This window comes from Theropithecus gelada, chromosome 11, assembly GCF_003255815.1.
Source record: "Theropithecus gelada isolate Dixy chromosome 11, Tgel_1.0, whole genome shotgun sequence".
Taxonomy (NCBI): Eukaryota; Metazoa; Chordata; class Mammalia; order Primates; family Cercopithecidae; genus Theropithecus; species Theropithecus gelada.
The window spans coordinates 80,696,766-80,723,806 of record NC_037679.1 but is presented as its reverse complement, the minus strand read 5'-3'; the positions used below and the strand labels follow the sequence as shown (position 1 = coordinate 80,723,806).

Below are 27,041 nucleotides of genomic sequence, written 5' to 3'. Positions count from 1 at the left end.
TTTTTTGAGACGGAGTCTCACTCTGTCGCCCAGGCTGGAGTGCAGTGGCCGGATCTCAGCTCACTGCAAGCTCCGCCTCCCGGGTTCACGCTATTCTCCTGCCTCAGCCTCCCAAGTAGCTGGGACTACAGGCGTCTGCCACATCGCCCGGCTAGTTTTTTTTGTATTTTTTAGTAGAGACGGGGTTTCACCATGTTAGCGAGGATGGTCTCGATCTCCTGACCTCGTGATCCACCCGTCTCGGCCTCCCAAAGTGCTGGGATTACAGGCTTGAGCCACCGCGCCCGGCCTCTATTAGTTCTCTTATGTGCAAGACATGATTCTATGTAGTAGTGGGTGGACTTCAGTGCATAAAGCCAAGTCCCATTCTCGTGGAGCGTACATTGTGGTGGGAAAAGAGACAGGAAAGCAAATGAGGGATAATTTAGGAGGTGTAATGGTCATGGAGAAACATAAAGCAGGAAAAAGGATTGGGCTGAATGAAAGCTGAAGACAAGGTGCATCTCTGCCAATGACCTTTTTCTTCATCTGTACCCTGCAGAAATGCATTGGATGTATAGAACCATTTGTCTCGGAAAATTCCTTATAACCATATAGACAGTGACTGTTATTTGGGAGTATTCCTGCATTAGTTGCTTATTGCTGCATAATTATTCTAAAACTTTAGAGCTTAAGAAAACTTTTAGCAGCTTAACATCAAACGTTATCTCACAGTTTCTGTGGTTCAGGAATCCGGGAACAACTGAGCTGGGTGGTTCTGGCTCAAGGTTTTATGAGCTTGTGTCAAGATGTAGGCCTTGGCCGTGTGCGGTGGTCACGCCTGTAATCATAGCACTTTGGGAGGCCAAGGCGGGTGGAGCGCTTGAGCCCAGGAGTTCAAGACCAGCGTGGGCAACATAGTGAGAAATGTTGTGGTGGGGCAATGATGTAGGCCTGGGCTGCAGTCAGCTGAAGGCTCTATGGGCTGGAAGATCTGCTTCCAAGGTGGTGCATCCCCATGGCTATTGGCAGGAGGCCTCAGTTCCTTGCCACATACAGCTCTCCATAGGGCTGCTTGAGTGTCCTCATGACATGGCAGTGGGTTCCCCACAGTGAATGGTTCAAAAAACACCAAGGAGGAAGCCACAGTGCCTTTTATGACCTAATTTTGAAAGTCACGTATTGTTTGCTCCTGCCATATTCTGTTAATTAAAAGTAAATCACTAAGTCCAGCTCGTACTCAAGGGGAGGAGAATTTAGCTGTGCTTCTCTAAGGGAGGTATATCAAAGCATTTGTAGACGTGTTTCAAAGCCTCCACAGTTCCCTAGTTCTATGACACGGGCTCACCATTTTCATTTAGCACTGTTGGGTTTTGTGATAGATTCCAGAAATGGATTAGTGAGTCTCCTCCCCTCCTTTGCTCCTGTTTTGAATACAGGGTTTGTAGAAATCAAGTTTCTTGGTGGAATGAAGATATGCTGTGGTCTGATAAGCAGTAAAGGAGCTCAAAAGCCCAGCAAAATGGGGACTCCATGTAAAGCATAGGTTTGGCCCCCAGATAATTTATAATGTTGTGCGTTCTCTTCCCCATGTACTTTCTGGGGGTGGCAGGAGGAACAGGGGAAATTGCTGGGAGTGAGAACCTGACACACAGAGAAGAGGAAACAGAGGCATTGGGCTGGGCACGTTTTGGCATTTTGGGGCACATTTTGTGTACATTTTGGGGCCTCTGCTACTCTCTCACTCCAGCAAACCTTTCTTTTCTTTTCTCTTTTATCCATAGGACTCTGCTTGATAAATACAATTTCCCTCCCTCCCTTCCTCCCTCCCTCCCTCCCTTCCTTCCTTCCTTCCTTTTTTTCTTTGAGACAGGGGCTGTCTCTGTTGCCAAGGCTTCAGTGCAGTGGCATAATCACAGCTCACTGCAGCCTCAGAGTCCTGGGCTCAAGGCATCCTCCTCCCTCAGTTTCTGGAGTAGCTGGGACTACAGGTGTATGCCACTACCCCTGGCTTATTTATTTATTTATTTATTTTTTTGAGACGGAATCTCGCTCTGTCGCCCAGGCTGGAGTGCAGTGGCCAGATCTCAGCTCACTGCAAGCTCCGCCTCCCGGGTTTACACCATTCTTCTGCCTCAGCCTCCCGAGTAGCTGGGACCACAGGCGCCCACCACCTTGCCCGGCTAGTTTTTTGTATTTTTTTTTTTTTTTATTAGCCAGGATGGTCTCGATCTCCTGACCTCGTGATCCGCCTGTCTCGGCCTCCCAAAGTGCTGGGATTACAGGCTTGAGCCATTATTTATTTATTTATTTATTTATTTAGAGCGGAGTTTCGCTCTTGTTGCCCAGGCTGGAGTGCAATGGCATGATCTCTGCTCACTGCAACCTCCACCTCCTGGGTTCAAGTGATTCTCCTGCCTCAGCCTCCCGAGTAGCTGGGATTACAGGCATGCGCCACCATGGCTGGCTAATTTTATATTTTTAGTAGAGACAGGGTTTCTCCATGTTGGTCAGGCTGGTCTCGAACTCCCCACCTCAGGTGATCCACTTGCCTTGACCTCTCAAAGTGCTGGGATTACAAACTCAAGTCACTGCACCTGGCCCATCCTCTTGAAGGGACTGTTTCTTCTTCTACAATGTAGGGGTCCTGCCATTTCTGCCCTGCCTTCTTCCTATGCTGTGGGGGAGACAGAGCCCACAGTGGATATGGAAGAGGGTTCACAGGTGGGCAATTGTCTATGTGGCTGCATTGGAATTCTGGCATCCTCTACCTTTTTTTTTTTTTTTTGAGACAGAGTCTCACTCTGTTGCCCAGACTGGAGTGCCAGCGGTGTGATCTTGGCTCACTGCAATCTCTGCCTCCTGGGTTCCAGTGATTCTCCTGCCTCATCCTCCTGATTTAGCTGGGACTACAGGCATGCACCACCACACCTGGCTAATTTTTTGTGTTTTTTTTAGTAGAGACAGGGTTTCACCATGTTGGCCAGGCTGGTCTTGAACTACTGACCTCAAGTGATCTGCCCACCTCGGCCTCCCAAAATGCTGGGATTGTAGGTGTCAGCCACTGCACCCGGCCCTCATCCTCTACTTTTCAATCAACCCTCCTTCACATCTGTATAGGGTTTTATGTCTACATTGCACATTGACCCTTAACCTCAAGACCTACTCTTTCATCAGCCGTGTTTGCTAGCATTATAAATGATCATCACTGTGTAATATGTCAGATAGGGAAACTGACCTGGCACAGGGAGGATCCTGTAGGCCATGCACTAGACCCCAGGCCTTTGGATTCCTGACTTTTTCTCTCAACTGCTCTACCTTTAAAAGAGGAACAAAGAAAGCCAGCATTCCTGTATGTATGGACCAAGGCACTGTGATTGACACTTGGCATGCATATCTCAATACTGGAGGCAGGGGTTACTATCCTCATTTTATAGACAAGGAAACTGAGGTTCATAGTGGTTCAATGCAGGTAATGGGTGAGTACAAGGTAGTAGGGTTAGGCGAGGTGCGGTGGCTCACGTCTGTAATCTCAGCACTTTAGGAGGTCCCAGTGGGTGGATTGCTTGAGGCCAGGAGTTCAAGACCAGTCTGGCCAACACAGCAAAACCCCGTCTGTACTAAAAATACAAAAATCAGCCGAGTATAGTGTTGTGGCCCTGGAGTGCTACTTGGGAAGCTGAGGCTTGAACTCGGGAGACGGAGGTTGCAGTGAGCTGAGATCATGCCACTGTGCTCCAGCTTGGGCAAAAGAGCAAGACTCTGTCTCAAGAAACAAGCAAAAAAACGCATTAGGGGCCGGTGAGGCTTGTGGATAACTAAGAAATTCCTTTAAAAGTAAAAAAAAAACCTCTGGCCAAACCAAGTGCTTCTGGGGCCTGGTGCGGCCCATGAAGACACCAGTTAGAGGCCCCTGGTTAGCGGGACTCTGAGTTCAGAAAGGTGGAAGACCAGTCCAATGTCACAGAGCCCAGTGGAGTAATTATAGGGTTGCTGCAGGGTGCTACGGTTACACCGATGAATCGGATATGGTCCCTGCCATCAAGGAGCTGAGGCATTTGTGACTAAAAATATAATTATCTCATTTGGATAGCCTGGTCCAGCCATCAGGACTGGACCTAGCTCATTTAACACCACATCCTTTTCTTTCTTTCTTTCTCTCTTTCTGTCTTCCTCTCTTCCTTTCGTTCCTTTCGTTCCTTTCTTTCGAGAGGGTCTCCTATGTCACCCAGGCTGGAGTGCAGTGGCACAGTCATGATTCATGGCAGCCTCGACCCCGTGAGCTGAAGCAATCCTCCCACCCCAGCCTCGCTGGTAGCAGGGACTACAGGCGGGCACCATTATGTTGGTTGTCTTAAGGGTGAAACGAGATCACGCATGTAAACAGCTATTATTATTATTAGCACTTGGTAATTAGAACCTATTAATTAATATTGCTCAGTAGTCCCTGTGGCTGGGCTTTGGAGAAAGAATGGAGAGGCTGGAATCTGCCCCTGCAGAGGCCATGAGACCATCACCAGCCCCCTTGTGGTTTGGAAGAAGGGTGTGGGACAGGCTGGGAGGAGGGCGGAGACTCTGGTGACCTGGAGAGTAGGACTTGTGATTTGAGCAGGATGACCACCTGCAGCCGGAGGTTAGTGGTGGGGTTTGGCTGTAACCTCTGGACTCCTCCTAGAGTTGGGGTGTGTCAGGTAGACCTAATAGGGGGAAGGCTGAGGGACTGGGAGACAGGCTGCCTGGGTGAGCACTGCCTCTGATAGGCTGGAGACCCAAACTGGAGGCTGGACCCGAACTCGAGGCTGGAGTCACAAGCCTTCCTGTTCTTACCTGAAAACAGGAAGAATCCTGGAATGACTTTCTAGGGTTGTTGTGAAGTTTGGATTAAGTAATCCAGGTACCATAGTTTGGATGATGCGGTGAATATGTATTTTATCTCAAAGGATTCTCTCAACCATGCTATGATGTGGGGTACATAGTCACTAAACCACCAGGCAGGGGAAGGGGTGGTAAAATAACATCTTAGAATGCAGAGTTGAACTTCAGTGCCGAGCAGTAAGGATGCTGCTCAGAGAGGGGAAATGAATTGCCTAAGGTCACACAGCGCGTGGGCCTTGAGGTCAGGGCCGCTTCCCTCTTCTCAGCGCTGCCCACTCTCCCCCACGGCCCCTAGCTCGGGTCCTTTCTATGGCTGTGTCTGGAGGGGCCCATCTTAGGAAGGTGGCTTTGCTGGCCGTCACCCGCTGTGGAACACGGGGCACAGGGGGGTGGGGAGAGCTGGCCCTACACCCCCACCGGCCGGGCGAGGGGCGTCTCCTGGTGCTGGCCCGCGCTGCTTCCCGGTCGCCCCGCGGCCTCCCTCCGCCTCCCTGGCGGCCCGGCGCCGCGGGTGTTCAGTTTCAGCGCGGGCATGAGCGCAGGCAGTGCCGGGCTCACCGCGGAAGGAAGGCAGCGAGTGGGGGCCCCGCGTCCTCGTCCTCGGCCGGGGCCTGGCAGCGCCGTGGAGGGGGCTCGGCTAGCGTTGCCGCCAGGAGCGGGGCCTGGCGCGCGTCGAGCCTCCGCCGCCGAAGGGGACACCCGGGAGCCGAAGGGGACGCCCGGGAGCCGCCGCCGCCGCCGCCGAGGGTAACCGCGGGCCGCGCTGCCCGGGCGCCCCCTCCTTTGTGGCGCTGCGAGGGGCGGGTGTGGGTGGCCTCCCGCCCGCGGGCTACAGGGCCGGCGTCGCGGAGCGGCTCTTTGTGTCTCCCCGGGTCGGGTGCGAGTGTGCGGCGCGCTCTTGGCACCTCCCGCGCCCTTCGGGTGCCAGCGTTCCAGGGCCCCTCCCGGCCCTTTCTCCACGGGAGGCCTTCCGAGCCACCGGGGGAGTTAAGCCAAGTTGGAGGGAAAAAGGTGGGGCGGGGTCGCCCCGCCTCCGCAGCCCCCAGGCAGCGCCCCAAAGTTGGTGCTGCAGGTGCAGCGACCCTCCTGCCGCCCTCCTCCCCGCTGGCCCGGCCCTGGCAGGCGGGAATTCCCAAAGGCTCGGTTCGGGGGCTCCCGATGATCTGCCGCCAACTTGGAGGGTGCCTTGCTGCACAGAAGCCACCTGAGCTGGGGGCGGCCGGGGGCGGCCGAGGCCCAGGCGGAAGCCGGGCTAGCCGGCTGGCCGTGGGGAGAGCTTAGCGGCCGTGGCACTGAGCCGGGGTGCCCATGTGACTGCGGTGTGCTTGGGAAGAGGAAGCTGCAGAGGTCAGTGCAAAGGCGTCACGCCAGAGCGAGCGAGCAAGCCAGCCAGGGGGGAGTCCCGGAGCCAACGCGGGACGGGAGCGGGGGTGGCCTGCCCGCCGCAGGGGCCGGACAAAGCCGCGCTGTCCCAGCCACCCTGGCTCCCCTAATGCCTGGGATGGCAGGGTGGGAGGGGCGGCCAGGCTTGGCGGCCAGGAAATGAGGGACACCGGGAGGAGGGGCCTCTCCAGGAGAGGCAGGTCTGGAAGAGGCGGCCCCAGCTCCCCTAGGGGCCTCTGGATGCTGGAGGGTGACCCAGAGGGCAGATCAGACACAGACTCAACTTGGAGAACTTTCCCTGCACACTGCAGCCAGCTTGCAGCGATTCTTTTCTGCACGTGCTGGGGAGGTCACGGTTGCGGGGAGCTGGAGGATGGCAGGGTGGGGGTGACCTGGTTAGCCAGGCAGCCTTGGGGCCTGCAGCCCAAGAGGCGAGCTCCTGTCCTCTCCTCTCTGCTGTGGGTACCCGCGGGCATCCAGCTGCCGACAAGAGAAGCACGTTCTCCGGGCTCCGCCCCGCACATACTTAGATTGTTTTCCGTAGACTGTGTTCAGCTGAGGCCTGGAGGGGGTGGAAACCAAGGGTAGATTAAAAAAAGAAAAAACAGAAAACAAAAACCCCAAGTCGAAGAGATGGTTTTAGGGAAATGAGGACTAATATTTTGAAGTGGTGCTTAGAGAGAAGAGGCCAGTGTGGTCCGTGGGGGTGGGGTGGGTGAGGGCTTCAGGACCCCCCCTTTCCTTGGAGAGAAGAGGATCACCCAGGCCTTCAGGCGGGGACCCCGCTGGGCCCAGCCGGCCTACAGGTGAGGACGGTGTGGAGCCCAGCGTTGGGACTTTGACCACCCCATTGCCAGCTCCGCAGCCCGCGCCTGTCTTCGTGACAGCCTGCGTCCTGTGCTGTCAACTACACCCCTCCGATGGGGTTGCTAGGCAGCGGGGCTCTGATGTACTGGAAGGCCTTCTGATTTGTCAGCCTCCTGCAGACACATGGTTAAGGCTCCTTCCAGCCTATGGGGAGGAGGGACGCGGGCACGCCGCCTGCATACTGCTGAGCCCCCGGTCCACCTGAAAGCGAGGTGCAAAAGGCAGCCAGAGGGAGGGGGCACCTGGAGCCCTCCTCCTTCTAACCAGCTCAGCCCCACTCCCCGCATTATCTCCACTCGTGCCGGCGGGCTGTTGGCTCCTCCCTGTCCGTCCCCGCCCCATTTCTTCCCTCTTCCCCAAACCATGGAAAGGCAAAGTGCAGCGGGGAAAAGAGGTCAGTGGGGTAAGCATGTGTTGCGGGCTCCCGAGGTGCCAAGGTGCGTGGGCGTGAGTGGTGGGGAGGCTGCCCATCCATGCCACCCGGGGATCTTGTGGGAAGGGGCAAGTGGCAGGGAGGGGTCCCTGGCACCGTCATCTGCCAGGCCTGGACTTGGAAGCCTTCTCTGTGTCCCCTCCTCCTTAAGCTCTGCCCCACTCCTAGGAGGGCAGCCGTTGGGGGAGGAGGGGAGCCCTGGGTGTTTCTGCAAGGAAGGGTGGGCTCTCCAGCCCTCCATAGCACTGAGAGGGGATGGCTGCTGGCCGGTTCCTGCTTCCCCTGGATGCACTCCCCCGCCCCAGCCTCCAAGGTCCAAGTTCTTCCTCCTCCTCTCCCTCTGTGCGTGGCCACCACCCCCAATTTAATTTCTCTTAAATTCTTTACTTGTTTATAACAGCCTTACTGAGACATAATTCACAGACCATTCACCCATGTGAAAGTGTACAATTCAACGGGTTTTAGTATGTTCACAGAGTTTTGCAACCACAGTTAATTTTAGAACATTTTCATCACCCCAGAATGAAACCCTGTACCCATTAGCAGTCATTCCCCATTGTCCTGCCCCCCAGCCCCTGACACCCACTAATCTGCTTTCTGTCTCTATAGATTTGTCTACTCTGCACATTTTGTGTACGTGAGACCAGACACCGCGTGGTCTTTTGGGGCTGGAACCCCCCTTACTTTTCTAGCTGCATTGCTTACTTGGCAATCAATTGCAGTTTTGTTTTTTGTGTGTGGTTTTGTTTTGATCATTTAACTTTTCCTGTGCATTGCTTCTTTAGGAGTGTCCCATAGTTAGGGGCAGGGGTCTTCTGCATTCTTACGCATTTCTCTCAAGGCCAGAGCTGGCTCGGGGCTGGACCTCTGGTTGAATGAATGAGGAGATGAATGGGGACTGGTAATTGGCAAGCTGTGCAGGTGGTATACAGCTGAATTCCAGGGGGCCCAGCTGCTACAAAGGGGGCTGGCAGCTTGGGAGAACTGTAGGTATCCAAGTTGTGAAGGAGCAGAGAGGAAGCCTCTAACTGGGGGAGGGCAGAGGCAGGGCAAGGGTAGGAAAAAACCAGTGTTAGGAACCTGTAAAGTAGCCTGTGGGTTGCCACTTCTCCAAAGAACCTGAAAACAAGCGTATCGCTCCCAGCCTCTGGGGTAGGTAGGCGACCAGTGCTTGAGATTTGTCACCTGATCACAGGGGCTTCCCCCGTGGGGAACTCCGATTACATTTGGATTTTTAAAGAAGAAAAAAAGAAAATTCCCCAGCGTCAGCGTTTATAAAAGGGCGCCAGTTCAGGACCTCTGAAGTCCTTTGCTTACCTCTTGTGATTTAGATCTTGACTTGTGTTCTGTCTCCCTGCCACTGTGCTGCAGGTACTGTCTGATGAGCGTGAAAGGTTGTTTCACCGACTTCCACATCGACTTTGGAGGCACTTCCGTTTGGTACCATGTTTTCCGGGGTGGGAAGGTGAGTTTCAGTTGCCTTTAACTTTCTATGCATCTCCAGCTGTTTATGTGGGGAGAGGGTCACTTACCTTTCCCCCTCCTCCCACCTCCCTCCTCCGGACAGCCCTGCCCCAGGAGTACTTTCAGGATTAAATTTTTTTTTTTTTTTCAGATGAAGTCTTGCTCTGTTGCCCAGGCTGGAGTGCAGTGGTGCGATCTTGGCTCACTGCAAGTTCTGCCTCCCGGGTTCACGCCATTCTCCTGCCTCAGCCTCCCGAGTAGCTGAGACTACAGGCGCCTGCCACCATGCCTGGCTAATTTTTTGTAGATTTAGTAGAGACGGGGTTTCACTGTGTTAGCTGGGATGGTCTCGATCTCCTGACCTTGTGATCCGCCCGCCTTGGCCCCCCAAAGTGCTGGGATTACAGGCGTGAGCCACCACGCCAGGCTTTATTTTTATTTTTTATTTTTTATTTTTAAGAGATAGGGCCTTGCTCTGTCACCCAGGGTGGAGTGCAGTGGTGCAATCACAGCTCACTGTAGCCTCCACCTCCTGGGCTCAAGTGATCTTCCCACCTCAGCTCCCGAGTAGCTGGGACTACAGGGATACACCACCAAGCTCAACTAATTTATGTATGTTTTGTAGAGACAGAGTTTCAGCACGTTGCGCAGGCTGTTCTCAAACTCCTGGGCTCACGTGATCCTCTCGCCTCGGCCTTCCAAAGTGCTGGGATTGTAGGCGTGGGCCATGGCTCCTGGCCCAGGGTTGCTCCTTCCCCTAGAACCACCTCCTCCTTCTGGAGGGCAAGGTGAAGTTCAGCCCTTTTACATCACATCTAGACACACATGCAGGCTCCGCTCACCCAGTCCAGTGTTCTAAGCCCCTTTGGGCCAGATTTGAAGCTTGGGTTTGGCTTGAGAACGACCAGCATTCATCTTCCCTGGCTGTCTTCTCAGCTCCTGCCCGGGGACCTTCTCACTTCAAAGTCTAGTTGCCAGCACCACCTGCCTCCAGGAACATTTTGCACTGGGGACAGAATGCTTAAGGGTGCTCCCTGTGTCTGCTTTTGTTGTGTGTCCACGTGGGGATGGAGGTGGGTGCTTCTTGAAAATACGCCTGTGCCACCCTGCTTGGCTGGGTCTGCATGTGCATTTGTTGTAACCGAATGTGTTGGAAGAAATTCTGGGAGGAAGTCAACCCACTTGATTCCAGATGTTTTTCCTCCTTCTCCAAAGTGTGCACAAGCTGCGTTTATTTACTGGGCTATTTTATCTTACAACTTAGGAAATTCCCTTCCTCTCCTTCCCCCACCTCCCAGACAAGCCTGTGGTTCTGGAGAAAGCATGTCCCACCCAGTCCAGGAAGTACTCCCATCCTGGGATTTCAGCAGGAATGGAGGTTCCCTGAAGGTGGGCACAGCCCTTCCTGCTTCCCCAGAGGCTCTTTGGACCTGGCCTTGCAGAGGGTCCAGAGAGATGGATCTGTCCATCTCTCCACACCCCGCCCCTTCTCTCGCCCCCTCTCCTTCCCCAGGCAGGTGGGGCCCTTTCTCTGGATCTGGTCTGGGCCTGGGTCTCCAGCTGACTGCCTGTGTTTCCTCCCAAGATTTTTTGGCTGATTCCTCCAACGCTGCACAATTTGGCGCTGTACGAGGAGTGGGTGCTGTCAGGCAAACAGAGTGACATCTTTCTGGGAGACCGTGTGGAACGATGCCAAAGAATTGAGCTGAAGCAGGGCTACACATTTTTCATCCCTTCCGGTAGGTTCCAAGGGGCTCTCTCTGGGCTCCCTGAGTCTGCTGGGGCCTGAGCCATGGTTTTAGGCCCTGGCTCTGGACCTGATGGGTTTGACAGGCCATTGGCGGTCCCAGGGGAGCCAGCCTTGGGCTGTAGGGAAAAGCCGGGCAGGTTTCCCCTCACATCCCACCTGTATCTACCACCTGCGGGCTGGAATTCTCTCTCCCTGGAGAAGGCCTTGGGCTCTCTCAGGGGAGACTTGAATGCCTGTGCAGGACTTCCTGTGGAGATTTGCATGTTGGGTAATGGGGGTGGGTTTGCCCTGAGGCAGGGTCTGGGGAAGGGCTGTGCACGGCCTCCGGTGGAATTCTGGATTGGCCACTTGGGGGCTGTGACTTCACTTCTTCATGCCTCGGTGTTCCCATCTGTAAAATAGGATTAAGATTTCCACAGGGTGGTTTTGAGGCCTGAGTGAGCTAAGACCTCCTTGCCTCCAGTTCATTGGAGATGAATTAAGGGCTTTTGGCTGGTTCCTGGCTCAGTCACTAGTGGATGTGGCTGATGACCTAGGGGTCAGGGAATTATCTTTTATGTTGCATTAATGGAAGCATCCTACCTAGGATGAGGGAGGTGATAGTCCGCTGTGTAGAGGGAGGGGGTAAGGCCACATGTAGGAGTTCTGTTTTTTTTTTTTGAGACGGAGACTCGCTCTGTCGCCCGGGCTGGAGTGCAGTGGCCAGATCTCAGCCCACTGCAAGCTCCGCCTCCTGGGTTTACGCCATTCTCCTGCCTCAGCCTCCCGAGTAGCTGAGACAACAGGTGCCCGACACCTCGCCCGGCTAATTTTTTGTATTTTTTAGTGGAGACGGGGTTTCACCGTGTTAGCCAGGATGGTCTCGATCTCCTGACCTCGTGATCTGCCCGTCTCAGCCTCCCAAAGTGCTGGGATTACAGGCTTGAGCCACCGTGCCCGGCCGTGCTGTTTTTGTTTTGTTTTGTTTTGTTTTGTTTTGTTTTGAGACAGTCTCGCTCTGTCACCCAGGCTGGAGTGCAGTGGTGTGATCTCGGCTCACTGCAACCTCCACCTCCCGGGTTCAAGCAATTCTCATGTCTCAGCCTCCCAAGTAGCTGGGATTACAGACATGCGTCAACATGCCCAGCTAATTTTTGTATTTTTAGTAGAGATGGGGTTTTGTCATGTTGTCCTGGCTGATCTCCAACTCCTGGCCTCAAGGGATTCTCCCTCCTTGGCCTCCTAAAGTGCTAGGATTACAGGTGTGAGCCACCGCGCCTAGCCTATGGGAAGGAGGTTTTGTTCCTCGTGGTCATTGTACTTTGGAGGTTAAATCACCCTGAAGTGGGGTGTGGGTGGGTCTGGAGACCACATTAGGTGAGATGCGTTTGAAGGAGGAATTGGGTTGCTTTACCTGAGAAAGTGAAGGCATATAGTAACTTCAGTCAGCCAGGTGAAGGACTGTCTCCTGGAAGGAGTATGGCCGAGTGGTATTGGAATAACTTGCTCTGTTAGGTAGTGAGCTCCCTGTCACTGGAGGCATGGAAGTAGAAGGTAGATATGAATGAGTCAAGGTGATTGCAGAGAATCTACAATTGGGTGGAAGCTTGGACCAGATGATAGGAGTATCCTTTGAGGCCACTAAGATATTTCTGAGAGTTGGGCTGGAAGCTGACCTTAGGTCTGGACATCAAGCCCTAGTGGTGGTTGTAGTACCAGTTCCTGCTATGGGGATGGGGCCTGCACTTCGCTATTAGGGAGATCTGGGATTTGAAAGTGGCAGGGTTTAGTACGGGGATGACTTTGTTACCATGGCCCCAGGTCTGTCCTCAGACCTGCTTGGCTCAGGGAAGGGGCAGGCCCCTGCTTGGGATGGAAGGGATTGCACTTGATGGTCAGCGTTTATGGGGACCCCCTGGCAGATGTGGAGTGGAGACTCGGGAAGGAGGTGGTATCCTCCTTCTAAGCTGTGCTCAATCCACTCTGCAGGTGTTGCTGGATTGGCCCTGGATTCAAAGGATGGCTGGAAGGCTCTTGGCCTTACTGCTGACTCTCTTTGTGACATTAGCTGGTCTCTTCCTCTCTCTGCACCTCAGCTCTCCCATCTCTACAGTGGGGGTGGGGTGGAGCTGAACTCTGGGACACTCAAGTTCCCTCCCAACCCCGTGCTCTGAGCCTAACAGGCCTTCAGTCTCTCTGTCCAGCCCTTATGCAGAGCTGGGAGGTGGCTCATCACTTTCCCGCTGTGTGGGACGGCGTGGGTGTTGATGTTGGTGACTTAAGCAAGCTGGGGGAGGTCTTGAGAAGCCGTGGCAGCAGGGGTGTGGGCGTGGCTGTCTGTTGAAGGCAGGAAGAGGAAATGTACATTTGAGATGCTGCAAGCCGAAGTCAGGTCCTGGCAAAGACTTCTGGCCCGAAGGGTTATGCGTTGAGATACCAGGATTTTTTTTCCCTGGAGTTTTGGGAAGTACAAAAGGGACAGTTGGAATTTACCACCCTCTGAGATACAGGAGTGGGGTAGGGTGGGAGGGTGCAGCATAGTTCAGGGGTTCCCAGCCATTGATTTCATGGACCAGTGAAAAAAAACTTAGGAACAGATACAGAGTTGCCAACTTGTAATTTTGCTAAACAATGGGTATTAAGATCAACAAACCCCATGGTCTAGTCTGACACTAAAAAAGTTACAAGTATAAAATGTCAGAATAAAGGATAGTACTTTAACTTTGATAGTTTTTCTCATTCTGTTTCCAACCAGTGAAAACTAAAGGACCAGAGACTGGGGGTCCACTGACCTAGATGAGTAATTTTTTTTTTCTTTTTTTGGAGATGGAGTCTCTGTGGCCCAGGCTGGAGTGCAATGGCAGCATCTCAGCTCACTGCAAGCTCCGCCTCCTGGGTTCACGCCATTCTCCTGCCTCAGCCTCCCGAGTAGCTGGGACTACAGGCGCCCGCCACCTCGCCTGGCGAATTTTTTTGTATTTTTAGTAGAGATGGGGTTCACCATGTTAGCCTGGATGGTCTCGATCTCCTGACCTCGTGATCCACTTGCCTCAGCCTCCCAAAGTGCTGAGATTACAGGTGTCAGCCACCGCTCCTGGCCTTTTTTTTTTTTTTTTTTTGAGATGGAGTCTTGCTCTGTTGCCAGGCTGGAGCGTGGTGGCATGATCTTGGCTCACTGCAACTTCCGCCTCCTGTGTTCAAGCGAGTCTTCTGCCTCAGCTTCCCCAGTAGCTGAGATTACAGGTACACGCCACCATGCCCGGCTAATTTTTGTATTTTTAGTAGCAACGGGATTTTGCCATATTGTCCAGGCAGGTCTCGAACTGCTGGGCTCAAATGATCTGCCTGCCTTGGCCTCCCAAAATGCTGGGGTTACAGACGTGAGCCACTGTGCCCAGCCCCTAGATGAGTATTTTAGGTCTTTCCCAGGCCTGGGGATTCTCTCCAGCATTTACACGCTCTGAACCACATGCAGACACACATCTGAGATTCGTGGTACTTGATTTGTGGCTTTGCGGAGAGAGAGAGAGTCTTGGGAAACCCAGGAAGGGTTTGCAGCTCCCTGGATGGGAGCTTTTCCGTACTGAAGCGGAGAATCGAATTCTGGCGTTTCCCGCCTCTGAGCTGAGTTTTCATCACCACAGTGTGACCTTAGGCACCTCTCCTCCTGCCACACTGACCTCACACCTCCCAGTCCGTGGTTCAGGGAGTCTTCAGTTCTCTGAAAGCTCACAGGATGCTGATGGTTTAGGAAGACTTTCATCATAAAGGGATGCTGGATTTTGTCAAATGCTCTTTCTGTGTCTATTGAGATGACCATATGATTTTTTATTTTTAATTCTGTTTATGTGGTGTATCACATTTATTGACATGTGTTTGTTAAAGCATCCCTGGTATGAAACCCACTCGATCATGGAGGGATTATCTTGTTGATATGCTGTTGGATTTAGTTAGCTGGTATTTTGTGGAGGTTTTTTGCATCTATGTTCATCAGGGATGTTGGTCTTTAGTTTTCTTTTTTTGTTATGTCTTTTCCTGGTTTGGGTATTAGGGTGATACTGGCTTCATAGAATGATTTAGGGAGGATTCTTTCTTTCCCTCTCTTTTGGAATAGTGTCAACAGGATCGGTACCAAGTCATCTTTGTTTTGTTTTGGTTTTTTGAGACAGAGTTTCACTCTTGTCGCCCAAGCTGGAGTGCAGAGGCACGATCTCGGCTCACTGTAACCTCCGCCTCCCAGGTTCAAGTGATTCTCCAGCCATAGACTCCCAAGTAGCTGGGATTACAGGCATGTGCCGCCATGCCTGGCTAATTTTTGTATTTTTAGTAGAGATGGGGTTTCATCATGTTGCCCAGGCTGGTCTCGAACTGACCTCAGCTGATCCGCCCATCTTGCAAAGTCATCTTTGAATGTCTGATAGAATTCAGCTATGAATGTAAGGAAGACATTTGTTTGTTTGTTTATTTATTTATTTATTTATTTATTTATTATTTTTTCATTTTTTTGAGACAGAATCTCACCCTGTCGCTTAGGCTGGAGTGCAGTGGGCATGATCTCGACTCACTGCAACCTCCACCTCCCAAGTTTAAGCGATTCTCGTGCCTCAGCCTCCTGAGTAGCTGGGATTACAAGTGTATGCTACCGGGCCCGGCTAATTTTTGTATTTTTAGTAGAGACAGGGTTTTTCCATGTTGGTCAACCTGGTCTCAAATTCCTGGCCTCAAGTGATCCTGCTGCCTCAGCCTCCCAAAGTGCTGGGATTACAGGCATGAGTCACCGCACTCGGCTGCCAAGGAAGATTTTAAATGGCGCTATTCTTCAGGCTTTATTCCTAGGTAATCTAGGAGAGCTGCCTGGAAGAGGAAGACTGTTGAAGGTGACTGAGGAGTAGAATGACCTGGAGAAAGGGGTTTGAGCTTGCCCTGCTGAGCTGGCCATACCTTGATGAGGCAGAGGAGGTGAGAATACAGCGTCAGGGTCAGGACATCAAGGCCACAGTCAGCAGTGCCTAGGGGTCACCAGGTGTTAGCGTTATTATTAGCAGTCAGGAAAGCTGGAGGTGGAAGTTACCCCCGGGGAACAGGAGATTGGAAACTTTTAAGTACCTGGGGTGAACCAGGTGATGTCTTTTTCCTCCAACTCAACCTGGCCTATGGCAGCATCCTGGCCACACTGGCGGGCTCGGCCTCCCCACTCTGACTGTGCCAGCCTGGGTGAGCTATAGTTAACAGTTATAAGCAATGAACATTTACAAATTTTATTTTATTTTATTGAGTCAGGGTCTTACTCTGTTGCCCAGGCTGGAGTAGCATGGCTTGATCCAGTGAACATTTTATGTACATTATTTATCTTCTCTGCAAGCATTTATGGAAAAATTTAATATTCCCCACCTATTTTAAAAAAAAATTTTTGGCCGGGCGCGGTGGCTCAAGCCTGTAATCCCAGCACTTTGGGAGGCTGAGACGGGCGGATCACGAGGTCAGGAGATCGAGACCATCCTGGCTAACACAGTGAAACCCCGTCTCTACTAAAAATACAAAAACTTAGCCGGGCGAGGTGGCGGGCGCCTGTAGTCCCAGCTACTCGGGAGGCTGAGGCAGGAGAATGGCGTGAACCCGGGAGGTGGAGCTTGCAGTGAGCTGAGATCCGGCCACTGCACTCCAGCCTGGGTGACAGAGTGAGACTCCGTCTCAAAAAAAAAAAAAAAAAAAATTTTTTAGGCCAGGCGCAGTGGCTCACACGTGTAATCCCAGCACTTTGGGAGGCCAAGGCGGGCAGATGACGAGGTCAGGAGATCGAGACCATCCTGGCTAACATGGTGAAACCCTGTCTCTACTAAAAATACCAAAAATATATATATATATATTAGCCAGGTGTGGTGGCGGGTGCCTGTAGTTCCCAGATACTCGGGAGGCTGAGGGAGGAGAATGGCGTGAACCTGTGAGGCAGAGCTTGCAGTGAGCCGAGATTGCACCACTGCACTCCAGCCTGGGTGACAGAGCAAAAGACTCTGTCTCAAAAAAAGAGAGAAAAAAAAATTTAATTTTTGAGACAGAGTTTTGCTCTCATTGCCCAGGCTGGAGTACAATGGCACGATCTCACGATCTCAGCTCACTGCAACCTCTGCCTCCCGGGTTCAAGCGATTCTCCTGCCTCAGCCTCCTGAGTAGCTGGGATCACAAGCATGCGCCACCATGCCCAGCTAATTTTTGTAGTTTTAGTAGAAATGGGGTTTTACTGTGTTTCCCAGGCTAGTCTTGAACGCCTGACCTCAGGTGATCTGCCCATCTCAGCCTCCCCAAGTGCTGGGATTACAGGTGTGAGCCACTGTGCCAGGCTAAGAAAAAATTTAAATTTTGTTTTAGAGACAGGGTCTTGCTCTTTTGCCCAGGCTGGAGTGCAATGGTGTGATCACAGCTCATTGCAGCCTTGCCTTGACCTCCTGGGCTTAAACAATCATCCTATCCCAGCCTCTAGAGTAGCTGGGACTACAGGCATGTGACACCATTTTTTTTTAAACAAATACAGAAAATACCTAAGGCCTAAGATCTCACAGTGACCAGGTCAGAGTAAGAACCCAGGTGTGCCTACTTTCAAAACACACATTCCTAAGTATACCTACCTTGAACCCCAGTAGCTTGGGAGTCAGGAGACTTGGGATCTGGGCCTCCTTTTTGACTCTGTGACTATGTGTGAACTATTTGCTCATTTAACGAACTTCTTTTTTTTTTCCCTGAAGCGGAGTCTTGCTCTGTCACCCAGGCTGGAGTGCAATGGCACGATACAGCGAAACTCTGTCTTTTGAAACTCTGTCTCAAAAAAAACAAAAACCAACAAAACAACAACAAAAGAAATATCTCCATTTTTAAACGTGGGGTGGTGTGAAGTAATTGGCCCCTGATCCCAACTATGAGGTCCTTGAAGGGAGAGGCTATCCTCACTTCATCTCAGCAGCCACAGGGCCGTTCCTGATCCTGGCCTGGTGCAGGGAGTTCACTGATGTCAGTGAAGGAAGCCAGGGTCCGATTGGGTTGTGGGCATCTGTGAGGTGCCCCGTGTCGAGTTCTGAGACCTCTGTGTTTATTCCTGCCAAAATCACAGAGGTGGAGGCAGATGTGGGTGGGGCCTTTGGATTCTGAGTCCTGAGCGTCTTGGTTGTGCGTGAGACTCCACGTGCCCCCGCTGCCCTTCTTGGACCCCCTCAGGTCCCAGAGAATGTGCTGCTTTGTGGATCACTGGCTTCCCATCCATGACCGCATCTGTCCCTGGTTGCTTGGCCTGAATAGCCTCTGTTTATTGCCTTCATATTGTCGATGACTCTGGCTGGAAGCTGGAGGCAGATGCCAGCGTCCCCAGCCCAGGCAGCAGCCCGGGAACACCGGCTCTCATGCTTCCTGGGCTGTCAAGAGGCCATCAGGGGCGGTACGGATGGGCCCACGAATGCTGTTATTTCCACGCCTCCTTCCCGAGGGAGGCGTGTGGGTAATGAAGCAGATGTGAGCAGAGCTGGGGGAGGGACGTGGTGGTGGCTAATCCAGGGGTGGCTGCCTGACCCACCCTTGAGGCCCTGCTGGGAAGGGGAGTGGGTAGAAGCTTCTAGAATCCCTTGAGCGTCTGGGCGTGCAGATCCCCTGCCCCCTCCTTGCAGCAGCAGCCTCTTCTGTGTTCCTCTTTGCTCACGCATCAGGGCAACAGATGTAAGTCAGGTGTGTCGGCCTCTGCACCTGCCAGGAGAATAGGGAGAGTCCAGGGCTGGTAAAGATGGATGCACGTGAGCCCTCATGATCGACTGAGACGACCACAGATACCAATGCCAGTTGCTTATATGGGTTCAGGACTTGCTCAGCAAGTTCCCCAGAAGGGAGGGGAGTGGAGGGGACAGGCTGGAATCCCAGCCCCTGGACTTGGGCTTTCTGCAGAGAGGGAGGTGGACTTGTGAGGCCGTATAAGACGCACCTTCATCTTATACGCACCATCCTCGTTGCCTGCACAACTAGGAAATGTTGCCAGGATAATGGGGCTGACGACAGTAACAACATTCAATAGCATGGTTCCACTTGGTGGAAACATGGAAATGTTGAGGTCAGCCTGCAGGCAGCAGAGGCAGGAGACTGAAGTGGATGTGCAGACAGAGGCTCTTTCAGGGCGGCAGCCATGCTCCTGTGCAGAGGAGGGTGAAGGCGGTGGGGTGGGAAGCTGGGGAGCTCGACAGCCACTTGCAACTGCACACCTGGTCAGCACAGCAGCTGTCTTTCATGGCCCACGCCAGAGGCTCTGGAAGCCAGGCACAGAATGAGGTTCCCTAAAGCAAAGCCCTCGTGCTTTTACTGGGCAGCACTGGGCTCCTGGTGACGAGCTTTGCCTTGCTCTCCCCTGAGGATGGCCAGCTCTGTTCCATGCGTTGCCCTGGTGGGGAGAGCCAGCGGCTGAGTGTCCATTGCAGATGCCAGCAGTGGCCTCACAGTCTGTGCTGTCTTCCAGGCGGGAGTGTTGCTCCCAGCAGCGGTGACCACCCATGACTCAGGGCTGGCGTGTTTCATTGGGGGAAAGAGACTGGAACCGCTCGGGCTTGGGGGGCAGGGGCAGTTGCTGTAATTTTCCTCAGAGCAAAAGAATAAAGTGCATGGCCGGGAGAGGAGGGGACAGCGGCCTCCAGGGCCAGGCCCTTCAGGGTGCAGGGTCTTGGGGTGCCGCCACCCTTCCCTCTCCTGCACCCTTCCCCCAGCCGACCCTCCTCTGTCCTTCACTGTGAGTCGCTCCGCCTCTGTCCGCCCTTGTCCTTATTTCTCTCTGCATTTCTCCTTTTGCCTCCCCTCTGTATTTCCCTGCCTGTCCCCTGGGACTTACAGGCCTGTGTGGAGCCATTAATGCAGCGGCAGCTGTACAGCGTGGTGGCTAAAAACGGAGCTGCTGTCGCTTGCCAGCTGTGATTCGTTCAGCAAGTGACTTTCCCCTTTGTGCCCTCAGTTTCAGCATCTGTGAATTGGGGTTGATTCTCCTCCTGCCCATCCCCTAGCCCCACGCTGTGTGACCCGGCAGCCAGGAGCCACACACATGTCACCTGAGTACTTGCAGTATGACCACTGTGAATTGCAATGCGTTAGCTCTGTGTCTCAGTGAATGAGGGGCTTTCTCCCAGCCTTCATGGACCATGCGGAGCCTGACTTCCCAGGCTCAAAATCCTGATAGGTGACTTCATTTTTCTGTGCCTCACTTTCCTCATCCGTAATTTTTGTTGTTGTTTTTGACTCTGTCCCCCAGGCTGGAGTACAGTGACACGATCTTGGCTCACTGCAACCTCCACCTCCCGGGTTCAAGGAATTCTCATGCCTCCATCTCCCAAGTAGCTGGGATGATAGGCATGTGCCACCACGCCTGGCTAATTTTTGTATTTTTAGTAGACACGGGTTTCGCCATATTGGCCAGGCTGGTCTCGAACTCCTGACCTCAGGTGATCCTTCTGCCTCGACCTTCCAAAGTGCTGGGATTATAGGCATAAGCCACCATGCCTGGCCCTCATCTGTAAATTGAGGTTGAACATAGTATACACTTTTTAGGGATTTCATGAGAATCAATGAGTTAAGGCCCAGAAAGCCCTTAGACCACTGTGCCTGGCACAAGGTGGGCCCTCTATTGTCCTTTTTTCTTTTTTTTTTCTCTTTGAGATGGTCTTGCTCTCTTACCCAGACTGGAGTGCAGGGGCATTATCACAGCTCACTGAAGCCTCAAACTCTGGAGCTCAGGTGATCCTCCCACCGCAGCCTCCTGAGTAGCTGGGACAACAGGTGTGCACCACCATGCACCGCTATTTATTTATTTTATAGAGATGAGGTCTTACTATATTGCCCGGGCTGATCTCAAACTCCTGAGCTCAAGGTCTTCGCACCTCAGCCTCACAAGTGCTGGGATCACAGAGGTGCACCACTACACCTGGCCCTGCCTCCATTTCCCTTGTGATGGTGACTATGTCTGGCTCCAGGCTGGGAGCCTGAAGAGATGGAAACCTGCAGCTCCCAGCTGTGAGAAGCTGCAGGAAAGACTTACCAGCAGCCAGCAGCCCGTGGGGCAGAGTTGAAGGCAGAGCTGAGGGGGGCATGCAGGCATTGTGTGACCAAGGAGACTGTGTGGAAAGGGGCCTGGGTGGAGTGTGATGACAAGATGATGGACTTGGGCGGAGGAAAGTGCTTGGGTCCTGCAGCTCTGGCAAGACGTCAGTCCTTCGTCATGGTTTCAAGCATCCTTTGTGACCCCTGTGGGATGGTGGGGAAAGACTCTGGACGTGTGTGCCACCTGGGAGGGGAGGCAGGACTCCCTGGCCCGCGTGAAGGTGGGGAAAGGGCCTGCCTCTCTGCTGGCCATTGCAGCCAGGTCCCCAGAGGAAGCTTTTGTCATCACAGTCCTCAAGAAGTGGGGGCTGATCTGCAGCTTCCCGGCTCCTGACTTGAGCCGGGCAGTGGCTACTCAGGGCTGCAAGTGTGAGTCTTCTCGGCGACCCAGGCCTGGGTGTTCTGCAGCAGGCATCGCTGGGCACCGCTGCTCCAGGCCCTGGCTGCTCTTCTCCACTCTCTGCGCTCTCCTGCACGCTCGCTCTCCCTCCCTGCAGCCTTGTGAGGTGTGGGAGCCCACAGGGGCCAGCGACTCATCCTCTCCTTGCCCTTCCCACCCCAGGTTGGATCCATGCCGTCTACACCCCTGTAGACTCTTTGGTATTCGGCGGAAACATCCTGCACAGCTTTAACGTGCCCATGCAGCTGCGGATCTACGAGATCGAGGACAGGACGCGGGTAAGAAGGTTCCCTTCTCTCCTCGCGTGCGCGCCCGGCCCCTGAGCTCTGGCGGTGCTCCATGTGTGGGACAGGTCATGCTGAAGTCCTCCACAGTTGCCCCTCTCCCTCCCGCTTCCTGCCTCAAGCTGGCCTCAGTTCTGGTTCTGCAGGGCGGGGGGCAGGGGAATGCCCGCAGGAGCCCCACCCGGAGGCCCTGGAGTTTCTGTTCACCTCCAGGTTGGGGGCAGCCAAAACCCCCTTGGGGAAGAGGAAGTACCCCTGAGAAAGCACCGTGAGATTTCAGGGACCCTGCCTCTTCCTCCTTCTCACATGGAGAAAGTGGTGCGAGGGATTGGGAGATTTGGTCACTGTTATTTGGAGGATGGGTGTGGATCTTGGAAGGGCCTGGCCTGGTCCGAGGTCAGGTCTTGGCTATGTGTTTTCCCCAGGGACCCCAGATCTGACTGGGGAGAGACCCTGAGGAAGCCAGTGTCTGAGTCCCCCTGGGTACTGTCTCTGAGCTAGTCTCCATATGTGCTGGGGACGTCCCTAGTTCCCCGGGGCCGAGGCTTTTCTCTGCCCTTGATGGGGACGGTGCTAGTTTCCCACACATCAAGTTTCCTTTACTCACCCCACATCCTAGGACCAAGGGCGGAGGCTCAGGTAACTGATGTGTGTCCTTTGCTCCATGAGTGTCCCTGAAAAGGACAAGTGGCCCGACCTTGCCACCGCCTTTCTCATGCTAGGACTTGATCACGTGTCCCCAGGCACGTAAGACAAGTCCCAAACTGGGTAAAAAACTGAAGACTTGGGGCCGGGCTCACGCCTGTAATCACAGCACTTTGGGAGGCCGAGGTGGGTGGATCATTTGAGGTCAGGAGTTCGAGACCAGCGTGGCCAACATGATGAAACCCTGTCTTTACCAAAAATACCAAAAACCAGGCGTGGTGGTGCGAGCCTGTAGTCCCAGCCACTTGGGAGGCTGTGGTGGGAGGGTGGTTTGAGCCTGGGAGGTGGAGGTTGCAGTGAACTGAGATCGCGCCACTGCACTCCATCCTGGGCAACAGAGCCAGACCTGTCTCATACATAAAACAAAACAAAACAAAAAAAACCCTGGAGACTTGGGGCAAAAAAGGCCCATTTTTCGTTCTACTAGTTCCTGTTTTTTCAACACAGCTATTCAAATATTCATTTTCTTTTATTTAAATTGAGATATAATTCATATACCCTAAAATTTACCATTCAAAGTATACAATTCAGTGGTTTTTAGTGTCTTTACAAGGTTGTGTCATCATCACCACTAATTCCAGAACATTTTCATCACTCTGAAAAGAAACCTTGTACCCACAAGCAGTCACTTCCTGTTTCTCCCCGCCTTTCCCCGGCTAGCCCTCATCTCTTTTCTATCTCTGTGGATTTGCCTATTCTGGACATTCGATGTAATTGGAGTCATTCAATATGTGGCCTTTTGTGTCTGGTTTCTTTCACGTAGCATAATGATTTCCAGGTTCATCCACGTTGTAGCATGTGCCAGAGCTTCATTCCTTTTCATGGCTGAATAATATTCCATTCTGTAGCCAGACCACACCATTTCTTCTTGGGATTTGCCTCTGAGATGACTTTTTGCCCTGGTGAGGTGTTGCTCTGCGTAGATCTAAGGAGAGTTCTCACAAGGGCACCTGCTCTGTACCGAGCCCCTGTCTCTGCTGGTCTTGTTTTCAGGCCTTGGTTTGCACAAAATCACATACATGAGCAAAGTATTAGCTACCGCCTTTGTATCCGAACATTGAACAGTCTCGGCATTGCGGGCCCTTGTCTGGGGGTTTCCTGGAGACCACTCGGAGCTGTGTTTGGTGGTCAGATGTTGCGAGGCGTGTGTACCTCTTCAGATTGATGCGTGACGCCTAGATCTGCAGAGACCTGTGTCTGGGCTGGGGCCCTGTGGGAGGCCCTCGTTTTGTGGACTTTCTCCCGTCTCCTCTCTGTGGCCTGCCATCCCCGTCCCACCTGGGGAAGGCCAGCCCCCACCCTGGTCTGGAGGAGCCACCCCGTGGCGTTCAGGAGAAGAAAGGCACTGTTTGGACACAAGCGGCCATCTCACAGTCTGGGTCAATGCTGTCTGGGGCTCCGGCCAACTGTTCTTTGGCCTGTCCTGGAGTACAGGCCAGTTTGTGCACGAGCAGATGTGTGGAATAGAGACAGAGAAATCTAGTAGAAGTCAGGTCCACGACTTTCCAGGCAATTCCTGAAAGCTGGAGTCAGGCTGGGATTTCTAAAGGCTGTGGCAACTTGCTGGACAACCACCCCATCCCCCTGGGAATTCAATTGTAAAGTCAGTGGATTTGGGCCCCATGGTTCCCTTAGGAGCCCAGCTCCCCTCCCCCACCCGTGACGATTGGCAGGGTGCTGGCCGGACCCCCGAGTGTCACACTGAGCTTATGTGGAATATCACATCCTCATCGAGAATGGCAGGTCCGCTCCCCCACCAGTGCCTACTGTCCCTTCCCTTGAGTGGGCACCCCATCTGGTTTCAGTGAAGCAGGCTGGCAGCAGGGGGCTCGGGGCAGACTGGGCTGGGAACAGCGGCAGGCTGTTTAATCTGCTTTGATTTCTAATCTTGGGAGAGGGGCTTGGCTACTAGGCCTAATTGTTTATGCCTTAGGAGCCAGGGCAGACAAAAGGCACGGGGGAGGGAGTTCTGGAACCAGATAAGATGCCAGGGCTCCTTGTCAGCTCACTACAGCTTCATTCTTTACAGCCCTGAGAGCTTTCTTAAGAATGTTATGGCCATTTAAAAATAGTGTTTTAAAGGCTGGGCATGGTGGCTTACACCTGTAATTGCAGCAGTTTTGGGAGGCTGAGGTGGGGGGATTACCTGAGGTCAGGAGTTCGAGATCAACCTGGCCAACATGGTGAAACCCCGTCTCTACTAAAAATACAAAAATTAGCCGGGCTTGGTGGTGCATGCCTGTAATTGCAGTTACGTGGGAGGCTGAGGCAGGAGAATCGCTTGAACCCATGAGGCAAAGGTTGCAGTGAGCTGAGATTGCACCACTACACTCCAGCCTGGGCAACAAGAGCAAAACTCCATCTCAAAAAAAAAAAAAAAAAAAAGGTGTTTTAAGAGTCCTAAAACATGGCTTTGCCTGGAAACCAAATGCAGGAGGTGGGAAAAAGGGAACCATCCGTCTCCAAGCTCCGTGGTGTGGCTTTGTCTTAGAAAAAGAATTTGCCTGGCCGGGCGCCGGTGGCTCACGCCTGTAATCCCAGCACTTTGGGAGGCCAAGGCAGGCGGATGATCTGAGGTCAGGAGTTCAAGACCGGCCTGGCCAACATGGTGAAACCTCATCTTTACTGAAAAAATACAAAAATTAGCCAGGCGTGGTGGTGCACGCCTGTAGTCCCAGCTAATCGGTAGGTTGAGGCAGAATTGCTTGAACCCAGGAGGCGGAGGTTGCAGTGCGCTTAGATTGAGCCATTGCACTCCAACCTGGGCAACAGAGTGAGACTCCATCTCAAAAAAAAAAAAAAGAAAAAAAAAAGAATTTGCCTTTGTGGGCCAAGGTGGGGACCCCTATCTAAACTAGGGAGCTCCAGGGTTCCCTAGGAAGCTGTGTCTTATGTAACCTCACCATTTAAATTTTTCTGGCAAGATGATAGGTGACCCCATCCTGCAGTGTCACTGCCCACGAGGCGGCACAAACAGATACAAGCATTTGGGGACTAGTGGATTTCCATTCCCCAGCCTTTGTAGGTGAAATCTTCCCTTCCCCTCATCCTGAAGCTGTGAAGAGTGATGGAAGAGTGACGGTAGCGAGTGGATATGTTGTGCGTTTGGTATCTAAAACATCTCGATAATCACTACATTCTTTTAACTTCAGTGAGGTTGATAAGGAATAGATATGGTCCAAATGATCATTAAACTGCCATCTGTCTTATATTTATCTTTTATTTATCTCCCCCCCCACCCCCACCCCCGCCCAATAGCTCTAGTGAAAGCAGCCTTCCCAGAAAAGGTAATGCCGACACACCCCATTCCCTCACAGCCAGTGAATCTATTTGGAAATTGCAAATAATTTACCTTCCCTCTCCCCTTCCCCCTATCATTGGACTTTTTTTTTTTTTCCATTGATTTTTTTTTTTTTTTTCCAGGAGAAAAACAAATTGTAGGACACTTCCACCCACTCTCACATTTTGACTTTTTCAAGTCCTTGAGACCTGGGAGTTCTAGATACACCCGAGAAACTTTCATTGTCATCTCCTGAGGTCACTCAGCTTGAAGATGACTTAGGCCTCTGAGGAAGGGCTGAGGTGGCACCTGAGGTCCTCTGGTAGACGGATGACCTGCAGGCTGGGAGCATTGCATGCCTTGTGACTGCCTTGCCTTTTGTTTTGGACTGACGTTGGTTAACTCAATTTGGTGAGGCTCCGAGTCTGTCAACAAATAATGTTGAGCAACCGTATGTTTAATGTCCCCAGGCATGTGGCTGAAACCTTTTGAAGGCGAAGGGTGGAAGGCGACAACCTGTTTGTAAGTCAATTCTTTGCAAATTTTTGTTTCCCACAGTCCTCTCTTGGAAAAAAAAAATAAAATGAAAAAATAAATTTGAATTCCTTCATCAGCATTTGTTTTCACCCAGCTGGTTTCCCTTGGGTTCAGCAACAAAGAAGGGAGACTTATCTTTCCCTCCTGAAATGCAGCCCCCCAATTTTTTGCCCCTGATTTAGAAAGATTCCCAGGTGGTCATGGTGTCTGAGTAGAGTAACTTGGACAGTGTCAAAAAGATTTGAAAAGTCAAAGCCGACTTCAGAGATTTACCAATCAAGTCTCATGTTAGGAAATGTGGATGGGGGTCTGTCTGTCCTCAGCCTGCTTTTTAGGTATTGGTAATTTCTTCCAAAATCTTTTGTCCCTTTCTTTTGAATGGAGGTGGGGCTGAGGTCCCCTAAACCCTTCTTCATAGGAAATCAAGGTTTGCTTCATGCTTAGGAGGCCCTCTGTTTTACACTCCAGAGGGCACCGATCTAGTAACTATGAGAAAAGATGACTGCTCTCCCAGCACTGAAACTGGGGATCTCAGGAAAGGAGCTGGAGCCAAGGAAACCGCTAGGTGATAGTCCCCACTCCGTGCATCCCCCCGGGGGCTGAAGAGCATGCGGTGGCCATGATCTCATTGCAAAGCATTCCATCCATCAGAGGCAGGCAGAGCCCAGCACCCAGTGTGCAGGTGGAGAGAGGAGGCCCCGCAGTGGGAGGAGGCCTTGAGGCCAGGAGCTGAGTGAGAGCCAGGACTCTCAGAGACACTGGGTTTGGGCCTTTTCCAGATGCGCACTTTGAGAAATGTAGGAAAATAGCATTTTAGGGCAAAAGGAGAACTGAGGTTGGCTTCTAGTTGTCTTTGTCCCAGATGGGGAATGTCACCTGTTTATCGTCAGCAGAGAGCAGGGCAGTGGGGGTGGGTGAGTGCGATTCGGGGAGGGGGAGAGAGTGTGAGTAGGAGGCTGGGGAGTGTGATTGGGGGGTGGGGAGTGTGATTAGGGGGG

The 27,041-nt window shown here is 52.7% G+C and overlaps 1 protein-coding gene across 4 annotated transcripts in view; it reads left to right on the top strand.

Moving 5' to 3' along the window:
* KDM2B (lysine demethylase 2B) overlaps positions 1 to 27,041 on the top strand; it is a 153,659-nt gene that overhangs the window by 38,997 nt on the left and 87,621 nt on the right. For all 4 annotated transcript variants that reach the window (XM_025401372.1, XM_025401375.1, XM_025401373.1 and 1 more), the window contains exons 7-9: positions 8,909 to 9,002; positions 10,587 to 10,740; positions 21,400 to 21,515. In XM_025401372.1, the coding sequence (XP_025257157.1) occupies positions 8,909 to 9,002; positions 10,587 to 10,740; positions 21,400 to 21,515 (364 nt within the window). The remainder of the gene's footprint in view (positions 1 to 8,908; positions 9,003 to 10,586; positions 10,741 to 21,399; positions 21,516 to 27,041) is intronic.